The sequence below is a fragment of the Onychostoma macrolepis genome, chromosome 03, assembly GCF_012432095.1.
Source record: "Onychostoma macrolepis isolate SWU-2019 chromosome 03, ASM1243209v1, whole genome shotgun sequence".
In the NCBI taxonomy this organism is placed as follows: Eukaryota; Metazoa; Chordata; class Actinopteri; order Cypriniformes; family Cyprinidae; genus Onychostoma; species Onychostoma macrolepis.
The window spans coordinates 16,062,511-16,077,616 of NC_081157.1; the positions used below are offsets into that span (position 1 = coordinate 16,062,511).

Sequence of the window (15,106 nt, forward strand, 5' to 3'; positions counted from 1 at the left end):
GAAGGCATGTCCCGCAACATAACAGTTCAGGGAGCTCGGGCGGCCACGGCGGAGCCTCCGTTGCCTTTACCTGCTCAGCCACAACGGCCACGGGAATATAGCCACCCCCCCTAGTTTTAGGGGAAAACTAAGAATTCTGGAGGAGTGGGCACTTAAGGGCACTCTGGAGGAGCGGGCTCTGGGGCTGGACTCCAAGACATCCCATAATACTCCAGTACTCCTAGGCAGGCTTGACTTCGCCGCGGGTTCTGGGCTGAGGACCGGATTGGTTCGGGGAGCTGGAAACGGAGGATGGAAGGCAGATTTCAGTGCTGACCGGACAGATGTTATAGCGGGGTCCATAACCTTAGCCCCCAGCTCAGCACTGTTGGAAACCCACTTCCGGGTTCGGGGAAACACAGGAGGACAGGTGTGGTCGGAACCAGTGACCAGGCATGTGGAGGATCTCGGCATGGGATGAGCTGGCGAGGCCCAGTGGTTCTCAGAAGGGGCTGGATGAGAACTGCTCTTAACCTCTCCAACCTCCTCTACTTCAAAGTTAGAGCCGTTTAAATACAGGATGAGATTTATTAATTCCACCAAAGAGAAGTCACAAACAGGAGAACGACAACGAATAGTGTTCTCATACAGTCCCAACTGAAAACATAAGGCATCGGGCCATCTCACTTGATGGGAAAGCTCGATGAATTCCTCCACATACCCTTCCAGAGGGCGACCACCCTGTCGCAGGCAGCACAACTAGCCCAATCCATCTTGTTTAAAGGTCCTGTCTTCTGTCACAGGTTGTTGGTGCTAGAAGCTCAATAGAGCACGAAGGAGTGAGGTATTCCAATGAACAGCGCCTTTTAATAAATCAACACAGAACAAGCAAACACAACCTCTTCAAACAATGTAAGACAGAACAAAGAAACAGGGTAAAGGCAGGGCTATAAATACTAACCAAACGAAAGGAACTAATGGGATAATTAACAAACACAGGTGGAACCTAATGAACTATAACGAGGATTAACTAATGAGAACAGGAACTACCAAATAAGGGCAAACAGGAACTCAAACATGTGACAATCTTATTATTACATTAACATTTATTTGATTTAGTTTTTAGGTAACACTTTAGTATAGGGCCAATTGTCACTATTATCTAGTTGCACTATTATCTAGTAACATGCCTATTATTTACATATTGCTTGTTTATTAGTTCTTATAAAGCGCATATTCTGCATGACCATATTCTGCATCCCTAATCCTACCTAACACTTAAAATGATCAACTACTTTACTATCTATAAAAAAGCAGAAAATTAGGAGTTTATTGAGGCAAAAGTCGTAGTTAATGGTTTGTTAATAGCGAGAATTGAACCTTAAAATAACTTCCGAGCCCTCATTAATTACCATTACATTTTAATAGTTTATACCAGGATTTCCCAAACGGTGGGTTTTGAGATAACTGTTTGTGTGTTGTTGAAAAGCAAATAACTAATCAAATTGAATATATAACATTAAAATAAAACAAATGGGGCTGCACAATTAATAAATAATACTAAAATAGCTATATATATCTTATCAAAACGCAACTAATACTATCAATACAGTCATTTGCTTCACACTTGCATAATTTCTGACATTTTTTGTCGATTTCATCGATATTCTGGATTTGACATGTTAATATCTTAAGGGTTTCAATATGAATAACTGAATGCAAAAATAATTGTATTGCAACTTATTAGTTGTATTAGTTGGTTCTTGTAAACTAAGTGTGAATACCCTTAAAAGTATCTATTTCCATTAGCAGTAGAGTGTTCTTCATTCTTTGTGTTTGGAATATTAGCCATGAAATGACATGTCATATCACAGTTCAATTACAATATAAGGCAAAATATATAAATATTTTATATAAATATGTTAAAAATAAAACAGTTATTAATTTTGATAAACAATAGCAAAAAAGACTAGATATTTCATCTGTCTAACTTGCATGTTAACCGGCAGCAGACAACCATGCAGAACATGCAAATATGTCTTTAAATAATTTAAATATTAACTTACTTTAAGTACGTTAAGCAGTTCGGCTGACAAACATGTTTGGAAACGCCTGGGTTACAGCATAAAAACTACCTGAAAGCTTACACAACATTAGCCTTTTGAATACTTACTTATTTCTAAATATGTTCCGAGAATATGTAAAATTTGTCATTGGTCCCTACTTATTTTTTTAACCGTTACATCCCTTTATGTTAACAATAGTTTAATCTCCGATAAAATATTTGTGACCACATGCAGACAGAAAAGCATTTCTTATAGTCTTTCCACTTGACCTTAACCTCATTATTTCAACTCTGTTATGAGAAAAGATCCAAAAAAATTGTTTTTGTAACAAAGCACAGGAATAATGGTGTGCTACAATAACATATACCATAAGGTGGAACATTGCACAAATCAAAACGTTTTGAAAGAGAAATGCCATGGATTATTATAATTCAGGTGTGATTTATTACAGGGTGCACTAGTGTGAACTTAACAACTTTACGTGAACCTAAATCCTCATTTCATAAAAATGCTTGGAAAGAAATGTGAAATCATTTAGCTACCTGGAAGAGGTTGTGAAATAAGGGGAAATGTATTGGTCTATTGAGAAATCAAGGAATCTTAGTTTGTAATTCCACGTTCTGATTCAGATGTCAATAACATAAATGCATTTTTGAAAGCCAATGATTTATGACTGACCAGTAAGCAGAGTACATAAGGTTACAAAAATATTATCTTTAATGATATGAGAGAGGTTTTATGACACCTTTTTGTATAGCTCTGGAATAAACAGCTCAACACAGCAAACCATTCAAATCACAGCTAGTAATTAGTGATTTCCACCCATAGCAGACTGTTGGCAGTAATGAAGTGATGAATGAAGGGTTAGTGGTGAAGTGTTGCTGCTAACATAACACAGGTGAAGCCCCCAATTGCGGCAGTGCACTGAGTCACGCTTACGAGCCTCTTACTCACACTAGAGCAGCTGTCAGGAATATGAGCTGTGACCCATTTAACCAGCTACACTTTACAAAATATCTCAAACCTGTGTTTGCCACGCGTCCACAGGCAATTATACACAGAGATGCTAGTTTTGGGCTTGTTGAACTCATTCACTCCAGATGAGAACCAGACACATTCCAGCATCAGGTAATTTGTCTGTCCAGACTGAATATGAAATTGCTGTAAGATGTGGCAATGTCCACAGCCAATCAAAACATACTTGATGTGGAGATTTCACTGTGGACACACCTACCCAGTTCAATGAAAAAAGCGCCATTAAAGTAGTCCAGTCATATGCTATATTCCAACATGAAGAACAGCAACCCCCAAGTTAAGAAAACCTGTAATAATAGTTTGTTTATAATGATTAATATGGGTTTTCTTAGCTTAAGGGTTTGTTGCAAGCAGGGCCAGACCTCCAGTGAGCTGTTAACTCAAGAATCGCTGCAAATGACTAGCTTCAGTCAATGCGTTGAACTCATTTTGAGTTTCAATTTGTAAAAGACAATCCATTCACTGATCAGCTTCTTCAGATCAGTTCACTGGAGGGGAAAATTATCAACGGCATCTTACAGTATATTTGCGTCCTGACACAAAGCTACTGTGTGGATTCAAAGGGCTTGGGATATAGTCTTTGTCACTTCTCTGTCATTTTGGTGGTAACTATAACTCTCTATGATTAAAAGACATAATCCTGTTGTTTTCAATGCATGCAGAATGTGAGTTTGAAATGACACAAATGTGAATAAATAGTGATCTTACACTTCAGTTGTGCTTGTGTAATCTAATTAATATATTTAGGTTGATTCAGTAATGTTACATAACGTTTTTGATTTGAATGCATTTAATTTATTTAGATGTTACCACTTGAAGCACATTTTTAGGTTATCATTTTTTCGATGTAGCCACTCTAATGGTCACACTTTATTTTAAGGTCCAATTTTTACTATTAACTACGACCTTTCCCTCAATAAACTCCTAATTTTCTGCTTATTAATAGTTAGTAAGGTAGTTGTTAAGTTTAGGTATGGGGTAGAGATTAAGGGAGCTAAAATATGGTCATGTTATAAGGCATTAATATGTGCTTTATAACTAATAAACAGCCAACATGCTAGTAAAATGCATGCTAATAAGCAACTAGTTATTAGTGAGAATTGCATTTAAACAAAAATCTGTTCGGTTTTACAGTATGTGCACTTACAGTGTACTTACAGTGTTACACAAGAAAATACTGAGTAAGGTTAGGTTCAGTCGTTTTTTTTCCTAGTTACTGTAAAAGTACAATAAATACACAGTATGTGGGACGAGACTGCAAAAACTGGGCTATGATCACTACCTCTAACCTATTTTTAGATCTATTTTTAGTCCTATACACATAATAACCTATACATATATGACCTCTCAGTTTTTAACAAACACGTGACAACATGTGCACACATACATCTGGCAGATCATGTAGAGCTGATTCTCAAATGATTGAAAAGTAGCTGATGAAGGATTGTTCTTTTTGCATACTTCATCAAACCGACAATGTACCTCCAAGAGACCCATATATATAGGCCAAACGTGACTGACCACACACACACACACACACACAAACACATATCTCTGTGGAGCTGCGTGTCAAACAGTATGAATTTTGAATGATGCAGCCTCTTAAATGTGCATCGCCAACAGAAATCCCCCATAAACACAGGGAAAGCAGCACATGGACGCATACTTATTTGCACAGGAAATGCTCGACACAAGAAGGATTCTGGTTCTTAATGAACTATTGACAAACTATAATCATTAACCAGCATCGTTTGCATACAGACAAACAGAATGTAACTCCATTACACGAAGTAGCCTGCAGTTAATAACTCAATAAATTGTCAGAGGCATTGCCCCACAAAACTCAATGCTACAATTATAAAGCGATGATAGCATGGTTTAATATGGTGTACTGTTGCAGTTGCTAGGATGTTGTGAGTTGAAGTTATGACTGGTATAGTATGTTGCAATGCAGTTGCCAGTGTGTTATCATTGCTAAGGTTTTCTGAGTGATTTCTAGATGCTTATACAAAGGAATTAGTTTTTCCCATGTTGCTATGAAGTTGCAAGACAGTTCTTGGTGCTTAGAAGTTGATTATAACTTGTTGGCCCAAGATATACGCTGCTATGCAGTTGTTAGGGTGTTATGATTGGTTAATAGTTGGTTATTACTTGTTGGCCAAAGAAATAATGCTGCCTTCACGTGCTATCAGAATTATCATAAATAATATATCGTAAATAAAAGATTATGTGCTATCGGAATTATCGTAAATAATATATCATGTGCTATCGGAATTATTAAGTTTCCTAGTTGGATATTGGACATGAACGGCCTCCCTAAGTGTATTTACAACTGGGAAATTCAGAGATAATTTAAATAGCATTATGAATGTTTATATGGCTACCAATGGATGCTACATTTTATTCAAAACCTGTTGGATAGCTATTGACTTAATATCTTCTAATCTATACCTTTTGGATTTAATAAAATTTCCCCAAGAAACAGGCAAGAATGAATAGGCTGTCCATCATGATTTGTTCTTAAACACAACAAACTCATAATTACAACTTTAGAAGTGGGAAGTAGCAAAGACTATAGAAATACAAAGACGGTTCACTCCTATACTTATGACTGGGAGAAAGTGCAACGCGCAATATAGCGGGATAGTCCCGCCTTCTAAATGAAAGAGCCAATCGTTGATAGGTAAAATCATTACGTCACTGCAGCGGCAATTAGAAGCTCCGGTTCCCATAGAAACCTGAAGCTAGATCAGCACAGTCATAAGCGCGTTGGAGCTACGCATGTGCATTGGCTGGTCTAGCCTGAAAAATAAGCTTTTTAAACGTTATTTGAGCATTAGAAACAACATTCATGGGGCAGTTCATTTCAGATTTTGTTGCTAATTTGAAATATGTAGTTTAATCGCGAGTTCAGCGAGCCTTTTTTGAGATTTCAGGATTCCCCCATTCATTTAGATAGGACTTGGTCTTGTTCGAGCTGCCCGGAGGTGTTGCAAATATGGCGGCCGAGTAAACGGACTTTCCTTGAAAGGGACTTTGGAAGTTGGAAGTTTCCGATTCCGCGTGAATGCAGCATAAGGCCACACTTTAGTATGACATTCTGTTTTTTTGACCCAGGTCCCTCCTTCAATTTCTTTCAGCTGTTGGACACAAAAGAAGATATTTTGAAGAATGTTGGTAACCAAACATTTTAGGGTAGACTTCCATAGTATTTTTATATACTAAGGAAGTCTGAAGTTACCGTCAACTCTTTGGTCACCAACATAGTTTAAAATATCTTATTTTGTGTCCAACAGCTGAAAGAAAAGAATACAGGTTTGGAACAAGTGGAGGGTGAGCAAATGATGAAGGAATTTTAATTTGGGGGTGAATTATCGCTATGCAATTATCATATGTCAATGGCTGTGTAGTGCATGACAATCATATGATAAAACTGTAACTCTCAAAGGTTCACGACAAAGAACATTTTGTTCCTCTAGCAAATCTCTGTTCAATAACCTCTTTCTGAGGACAAATGCTGGAGAGTTGAAGCCCACGCTAGAGGAAAGAGAGAATGAAACCTGTTGTCCAAGACCACTGGATACACCTTTTGCTGATCCTTCATCAGCTTAAACAATTTGAGATCGCTTACATAATCTATTCCCCTTCACCTCTACTCCCGCATCCCATTCCAGCATCAGTGAAAAATACTGCTCTTCAAAAGAGTGGCTCTCCTTCGCTGGAATGCATTTTGCCACATGCTCCAACACTCCAGAGACTCGTCTGCAGTCTGGTTTCCTTTATGAGGAGGTGAAAGAGTCTTCAGTTTTCCTTGCACCAACCTAAATTCCTGAAACTGCTGAATTGTTTGTGCAAATGTGTTTCTAATTTTTGCATTCTTAAATTTTAACCCTGTACTATGAGCTAATTTAGAGTCAGAGGAATTTTTTAACATTTAATCAACAGAGAGGTCCTAGTTAAATTGATAAGACAATTAACATTTTTAAAATGTGAGACTGTTAGTTTTAAGGGTATACAAATCATTTCCATCTGCCATGTTGCATTTGCAAACATTATATGCTGATAACAAAGCTGAGGATTTTAGTCAGCTTTGTTCCAAAAACCAGTGAGCTGACAGACTGCATTCTAAGATACTTTGTTTTGGCCAAATTGTTTAGGCAGCATTGCATGTATCCTTCACAAAGAAACCAGTCGTGCCACAATGCTTTGCGACTATGTCAGCAAAAATAATCATGTAAGATAGCAGATGAGTCATGAGTTTCATTAACAGATTGTTAGATTTTTATTTATTTATTTATTTATTGGTCACACTTTAGTTGGGGACCAGTTCTAACTAATAACGAACTATTAACTACGACTTTTTCCTCAGTAAAATTGTTTTAATATTTTAATTAATAGTTAGTAAGATAGTTGTTAAATTTAGGTATGTGGTCGGATTAAGGGATCTAAAATATGGTTGTGCAGAATAAGGCATTAATATGTATTTAAGGCATTAAATGCTAGTAATATGTGTTAATAGTGAGAATTGTGAGAATTTCAGCCTTATACAGGACAGGAGATATCTTAGTTTCTGAACCCGATCACCATTTTTAATCACTAAAATGATTAATGGTTAATGGTTGTCCACTGTCACAAATCAGTTTTTGAAAGTACTGATGTGGTCATGTGGTCAAAAAATTTAGGCTACGAAAACTGCATGTTTAATAACTGAAGAATTTGAGAAAAAAGTTTTAAGTTTTAAATAAAGCCTATAATATGTCACACACATTGTGATCTGTACAATCTGAAAAGTTATTTTAAAATTAAAGCAGACTATTTTGCTCAATATCTGTGCAGGGCCAAATAAACAGTTGCCATATCAACTAGTTGCTGTAAAAGTTCACAACACTTGCCCCGCCTCCGTGGTCTTCTGATTGGTCTACTGGTTTGGAACTGACACCGATGAGCGGCGTTACGTGTAAAAGTTGAAATTCTTTGAAAGGGCCGTTCACACAGAACACGTTTTGCATTCGAATGTGCTACTTTTCCATTGTTTTTATATGTAAACACACACTAGACGGATTTGGATGACCATTGCACTCACACATCTTTTGCAGTGACTCGCACATAACGGCTGTGTTTTTACCCTAAAACTGGTATTTGCAACAGAGATGAGTTCAAAGTCAGTCCATGTTCAGAGCCATGGATGTGATTGTGAATCACTGCTGGGTGAGGTGTAGACTGATGTTATTTCATGGTGTTGCTCTGCTGGTGGTTTCTCTGCTGACGTCATGTGGCTTAATGAAGAATACATCATGCTTAGAGAAACACCCCAAATGCCCTGCAGCACAAAGACTCACTGTATTCCACATAAAACAATCCGGCCATAGTTCCACTCCGCAGAACATGACTGTGTCACTTCAAATGTCATATTATGACATTAGCTGGCATAAGCAATGCACTTTGACGCAAGGCTTAAATCTATTTGGCATAAAGACAACTTCAGCTACATCAAGGTCAAAAATAGGCATGGTTCAGGGATCTCACTCAACAGGGAAGAACGTGAATGCATATGAAAACTCAATAACCAGATCTACATCAGAAGCGAGTACTTGACCCAAAACTTTGCCAAGGCATTTTCTGATTGGTTTGAAGAGAAGGAACACATAAATGATAATCAATTTAACTGGCAATTTAAGCAACAAATCCTTTTGATGATAATTCTTAAGGATTCTTAAAAAAAAAAAAAAAGAGCTAGATCTAACGTGGAGCAGAGTGCTTGCTTATTGATTGCTTATTGGTCCAAATCACAAGTGTCCAATTTCTTTTTAATATTCTGGTCTAGATATGACTCAGTATTCTAAGTATGAGCCAAACAAACCTAACAAACATCGCTAATGAGATTCTCTATAGCACTTTTCTATGAATATGTACACTTTGATGTCCAATTATATCATACTTGTTAAAGCATTACATGCACAAAACCCTAATTGTATGCATGTATGTATGTATGTATGTATTTTTTCCCCAGTGAGAACTATCAGATATGTTGGATAAATTGTATAATATGAACACCCACATTTAACATCATTTGGACCCTTGGACCCACAATAGGAAGCCACTTACGTAATCTCACTGCAGTTTTAAATGTCTATTTACACAGGTTTTCAAAAGTTTGGGGGTCAGTTTAAATTGTTTTTTCTTTTTCTTTTTTTTTCTTTCTTTCTTGTTTTCTTGCTTTCTTTCTGTCTTTTTTGACAACAAAAGATTTCTATTTTGAATAAATGCTGTTCTTTTTAACTTTTTTATTCATCAAAGAATCCCATAAAACAAAAAAAGTATCACAGGATCCAAAAAAAAAGTAGCACAGCTGTTTCCAATATTGATATTAAATCATATTAGAATGATTTCTGAAGGATCATGTGACACTGAAGACTGGAGTAATGATGCTGTAAATTTAGCTTTGCATCACAGGAATTAATTACATTTTAAAATGTATTCAAACAGAAAACAGTTATTTTAAATTGTAATGATATTTCACAATCTTACTGTATTTTCTGTACTTTTGGTCAAATAAATGCAGCCTTGATGAGCATAAGAAACCTCTTTCAAAAACATTCAAAATCTAACCCATCTCATTCTTCTTATTATTATTTATTAACATTTTCTTAAAATTGACTGTTCATATCAGCCTCAACCATTTAACACTGGTCCCCAAATTATTGTAGGGGTTTATACAGTTTGTTAATGTTGTTAATCAGTGTTTCTAACGTGACAAAAAGGTTAAATCCTATACTCGGTTAATGTTTGCTAAGAGACCCTGTTTTGTTGGCGATTCATGAAAACATTCTTGCATTGCTATTTTCAAATGGGTCTTACTTTCCAGCAATCATAATTTATAGTAGTGTGCATGTGACAAGGTGCTGCCTCTCAGTTCAGTCAAATTCATTGGTGGGCCCAGAGTGGGATCTCCCACAGTGGACCACAGCATTGATTACTGTCACCCAGCTGGGACCCCAGTGGTAGCAGAAGAAGCAGCATGGAATAAAGCAGCTCTCCCTGAGTCTAATCCAGTCTGCCTGCTGCTCCACTTCAGATGAGCCTACAGCCGCTTCTCTGACAGAACCACCAAACCACTGTCAAAACACACCAACAGTCTGACTGTTAGCTAGTCCTCAGTGTGAACCCACAGCATTGTGGGGAAGGATTATGCTGAGCATATGCTTTGAATATGCTAATAAGTGAGAAGACCATCTCTTGAAATATTACTACACATGCACTCATATCCATGGATTAGCTTCATGAACCAAACACTCCAAAACCTCAAAATCATGCAGCTTGTTGAGGAAAGGTTTGCTATTACTGTTTTAGGCTTTTCTGATCACCTGGCAGGTGGTAAATGGGCAGGAGGGATCCAAGCCATATCTAGAAGCCACAATATTACAGAGACGGGGTGTTTTATCTTGGTTTTGTCAATAAGAAACCACCCAGAACACAACTACATGGTTTCAGTCAAGTCACTGTATACAGATTCAAAGCAGCTTCACAGTAATAAACAGGAAAATAATGATAACCAATGACGCAGACTTTGTCAAATATGAGACAAACTGAAATTCTGCTGTAAATTATAGCTCTAAAAAGACAATAGTGTCATTATTTAGCTTCACTCAGTTCAGTGTTGCTTCAGTTCAGTTCAATAACTGCATAAAAAGTTCATCAAATCAAGTTCAATTCAGCTGTAAGTAGCTGTATTGAAAACAGTAGTGTCGTTATTCAGCTCGAGACAGTGATTCATTTCAGTGTCGATGATGCAAAATTCATGAATTATGAAACAAATTCAATTCAGTTATAAAGCAGCTCTATGGAAGACAAGTTTTATTCTCATCCAGTTCTCAAAAGAATTAAATTATTATTATTAGGCAAACGTCACTAGTATTTTCTCCAAAAAATTGTTCAAATACAGTTCAAATACGCCAACAGACGTCCTTAAAAATCTGATCGAATTTGAGTAGATTAATGCACCATTAATACATCACTCAACCATATAGCTCTGCTTCATGCGTCTCTGTGGTTAAAAATGAAAGTGCAGGATATATGTGTCCTACTTGAAAAGCAGGAGCTTGGGGAATATTTTGTTGACTAAATTAAATCAATAAACGTATCAGCTCACAGTATCTCTTAACAAACACTGGCAAACTGGCATGTAGGTCATCCCATGCAGTCTGATCTTTGCACCTACAGCCACTGAAGTTTCTCATTTGACTGGAAAAAGAGAGCAGTGCTAACATGCTGATCCAGTATCAAATCTGCAGTTCACTTCTGAGAATGAAACAAACTGTAGATTATATTAAGATTATATGAGATTTTCTGAGTCTTGGAGCTTTGCTGTTATGAGCGGCGTGCTGCTCTCAAAACATACTATTTTGCAGATAAAAAGAAGTTATGACTGTCTTAATATCTGAAAGACACAGACATACTTTTTTAGGCCTTAAAATAAAATAAAAAAAGCATAAAAACTGTGTGCACAGATGTCATTGTGTAGAGAGTGTTTGCGTTATTAGACAAAATGAGCCATGTTAATGTTTTTTTTAAATGTTTTTATGGCTAAATAAATGACATAAATAATGAATGCAGTGCTCTTCGATCTTAATGATATGACACATCTGTGTCTGTTAACCCATTACATGATCACACATATATCCACATTTTTTCTTCTGCATTATAAACCTGGTGGTCTTACCTTGATTATCTTCGTCCATATCTGCAGATGAATGCGAAATAATGAAATGATGTGATGAGAAGGCGCTCCAGACACAGATGTATGCTTTATAACGAGGGTTTTATACGCTGTATTTACTAACAGCTACTGTTTTATGCGGAATATTAAACGGCATAAACTGATATTCTATCTCAATCCTCGTTTAAATCCGATGTGTTTCTGGACGAATGGAGGGATACAGCCCCTCTCGGTTGATTCTGTGGCTTGGATCAATAACATCCAGCGGAATAAGCGCTCGCTCCAGACACTCGGGCATCTGTGTTTCGCAGCGACCGCCACACGTCAACACACTCGCCCCGCCCCTTACTCGCGAATGTACCAATCCTACTAAGGCGAAGGCTTGCGTCATGAATATTAATTAGGTAATGCTGACGTTGCCTGGTAACCGACTTGAAGCCGGTTCTTAATATTCATAGACTCCCAAAAGTCAGTTTCAAAGTGCTTTGCTGGCATAATTGTTTTACATACTGTATAATATTGATAAAACATCGACACGTACGCACAGACGCAAAGCAGAAAAGATAGAAGATACGTAATACATTAAAAGAGTATTTTGCCTAACTTCACAACTCTTCGCCCTACAAACGCCTTCCTTTCAGCCAATCAGGTCAAACATAGCGTAATTAATATTCATAAGCCAAGCCTTCACTTTAGTAGAACTCGCTTATCTCTTCATTCATTATATTGTAGCTCTAATACTGAGGGAAACAGAAATGGTAGAGGATTTGGTAAAACGTTTTTTTATTTTAGGGTCTCTTAACTAGTTGCTTGTTAGCATGCATATTATTAGAATATTAGCCATTTATTAGTAGTAATTAAGCACATATTAATGCCTTATTCTACATGACCTTATTCTACATCCCTAATCCTACTCAATACCTAAACTTAACAACTACCTACTAACTATTAATAAACAGCAAATTAGGAATTTATTGAAGGAAAAGTCATAGTTAATAGTGAATAAGTGTTCCCTATTCTAAAGTGTTACTGAGGATTTTAATGCACTATTAATGTTGTATAGGCCAGTTATACAAGTTTACATGTAATAAATACACATTTATTCTCAAGAAAACCAAAAAAAGTGGAGCCTCTAAAGTGTAGCCCATAATCATTATATTACATTATCACATTCGAACAAGATTTTTAAAGATTTCTTTTCAGTTTTGATACATTTTAGGAGCAGTAGCATACCAATGGTCTTAAAACTAACAAAGATGGACTAAAAGTCACAAAATAACAGCAATAAAAAGAATGGGTAACACTTTATTTCGATAGTCCACTTTAGACATTCTACTAACAGTAAGTAACTTTGCAACTACATGTCAACTGGCAGTCATTAGAGTATTAGTAGACTGTCTGCTTAATATCTTCTATGACTTTATTTTGATGGGTCCACAACATACAACATACTGACTATGAGAAACTTTGCAAGTATATGTCAACTTATTCTACTAACCCTAAACCTAACCTACTGAGAGTTAGTAGACATGTAGTTGCAAATTAATGAGAATTAGTTGACATGTTGCAAAGTTACTTATAGTTAGTAGAATGTCTAGGATTATCAAAATAAAATGTAACCAAAGAATGTTTTTCAGTGCAACTCTTTGATAGCTACAGACCTAAAACTGACTGAGAAAACAGCCCTCGAGGGTGAAGTGAATCGGATTGGAAAAACTTCCTCATTACAGCTGAGAGGAGAATGATATTCTCTTACAGTGAGGAAAATAAAACTCTGCAAAGACTTATATCTCATATAACGGGTGATGAAAAATGTCTGGAGGGGCTGATGGCGTGGATGTTCACAACACTGTGCTTGTATGTTTCTCCGACACATGGATTCAATTACGGCATGCCGGCCTCTCAGACGAAACGAGCTGCTCTCTTTATACACATTACCAAACTCCTCAAGAATGAAGTTAGCCGTTTATTTCTCGGTCTCATGGAATTTTCTTCTTTAATATTCACAAATCAACATGTGACATAGAAGTATATGTGATGAGAAGAAGAAGGACAGCTTCATTACACAGATTGCATTTTAATCTTCAACAATAGTGATGGATCGGTATTTATTTTCTTGAAACAACTGTGCCCTGTGTTCAAGATGAAGTCTAGACTGACTTCAAAGTCCATTCAGATGTTAGATTTTGAGCAAAATCATCACCGCCAGTTGTTATTTCCAAAAAAAACGAAGACTCTTCCAGTCTCGAGAGTGTGAAAAAATGTGTGTTGGTGGACAGAGTGGGAGTTATAATGAATGTGTGTGTATGGGGACTTGAGGGAGCCTCAGGTTTTGGGGGAGTATTTCCTGTTCTGGGAGCAGATGTCTAACACAGTCCAGGAAACACTCTGTTTTCCCAGTTTTCCTTGGGCGGGACACTCTTTCAGCCAGAGTCAAGCACAAGGCCTGATTTGAATATATCAAAGCTGCAGACTGTAAATAGGTCATATGCGTAATCTTTGCTGCACAAATATGGTCAAAAGCACACATCCCGAACAACCGTCTGTTTCTCCCATTGGTCTTTTTGAGAGGCTTTAGCTGGAGTGATGCATGACTGATTGCAGCATACTAATTGCATTAGCTGCAATCTGCACGAGTTGCTCAATGCGCGTGTTATCATTCGGTCTGGTTCTTAGTGGAAGTCACATGTCATATTTTGGTTAGAATCATCTGCATGTCTGTCATGTTGAAAGACATGTTTTATTCCACATGTACATCATGATTACATTTAGTAATGGCATGTAAGCATGCATTAAGCGTGTGACGAGCTGAATATTTCCCAGCGTGCCCTGCACCAGAGGCGGCCGCCCTCAGGCTGCACATGTCTGGCAGAATAGGGCTCCAGTCGGGGGAGATAACGGCACGCTGACCGAGTTCATGTGGCCTGATTGAGCAGTCAGACAAACACGTTTCATCTGCTCCAGTGTCTTCAGTCGGGTCACCCCGCACCCCAGCACCTCAACACCACATCCATGCTGAATCTGTGCGTAACTTGTCCCTCGCTGTTTGTGCTATAGACATGCCTCAATTATGTGGCTTGTTGAGAAGGGGTATGCTGTTACAATCAGATTTCATTTGGTACAATCCATAATCTGAAGCTATATAATAGGGATCTCAAGAATATCATAAACACTCATTTCGGTCTGCATGTAACCACCTATAAACTATAGGAACACCCTAACAACTTCATAGCATCGCACTAACATCATAGTGAGTTTTTCATTGCAAGCATTGACGGTTATGTCATTTTTTTTGTCCAATATCTGATAC

The 15,106-nt window shown here is 37.3% G+C and overlaps 1 protein-coding gene across 1 annotated transcript in view; it reads right to left on the bottom strand.

The window, feature by feature from the left end:
- Positions 1-12,090, bottom strand: part of cyth3b (cytohesin 3b) — a 48,035-nt gene extending 35,945 nt beyond the window's left edge. Inside the window, exon 1 of the mRNA XM_058768490.1 lies at positions 11,800-12,090. Within this exon, the coding sequence (XP_058624473.1) occupies positions 11,800-11,818 (19 nt within the window). The 5' untranslated portion in view covers positions 11,819-12,090. The remainder of the gene's footprint in view (positions 1-11,799) is intronic.
- Between the last annotated feature and the right edge of the window lie 3,016 nt (positions 12,091-15,106).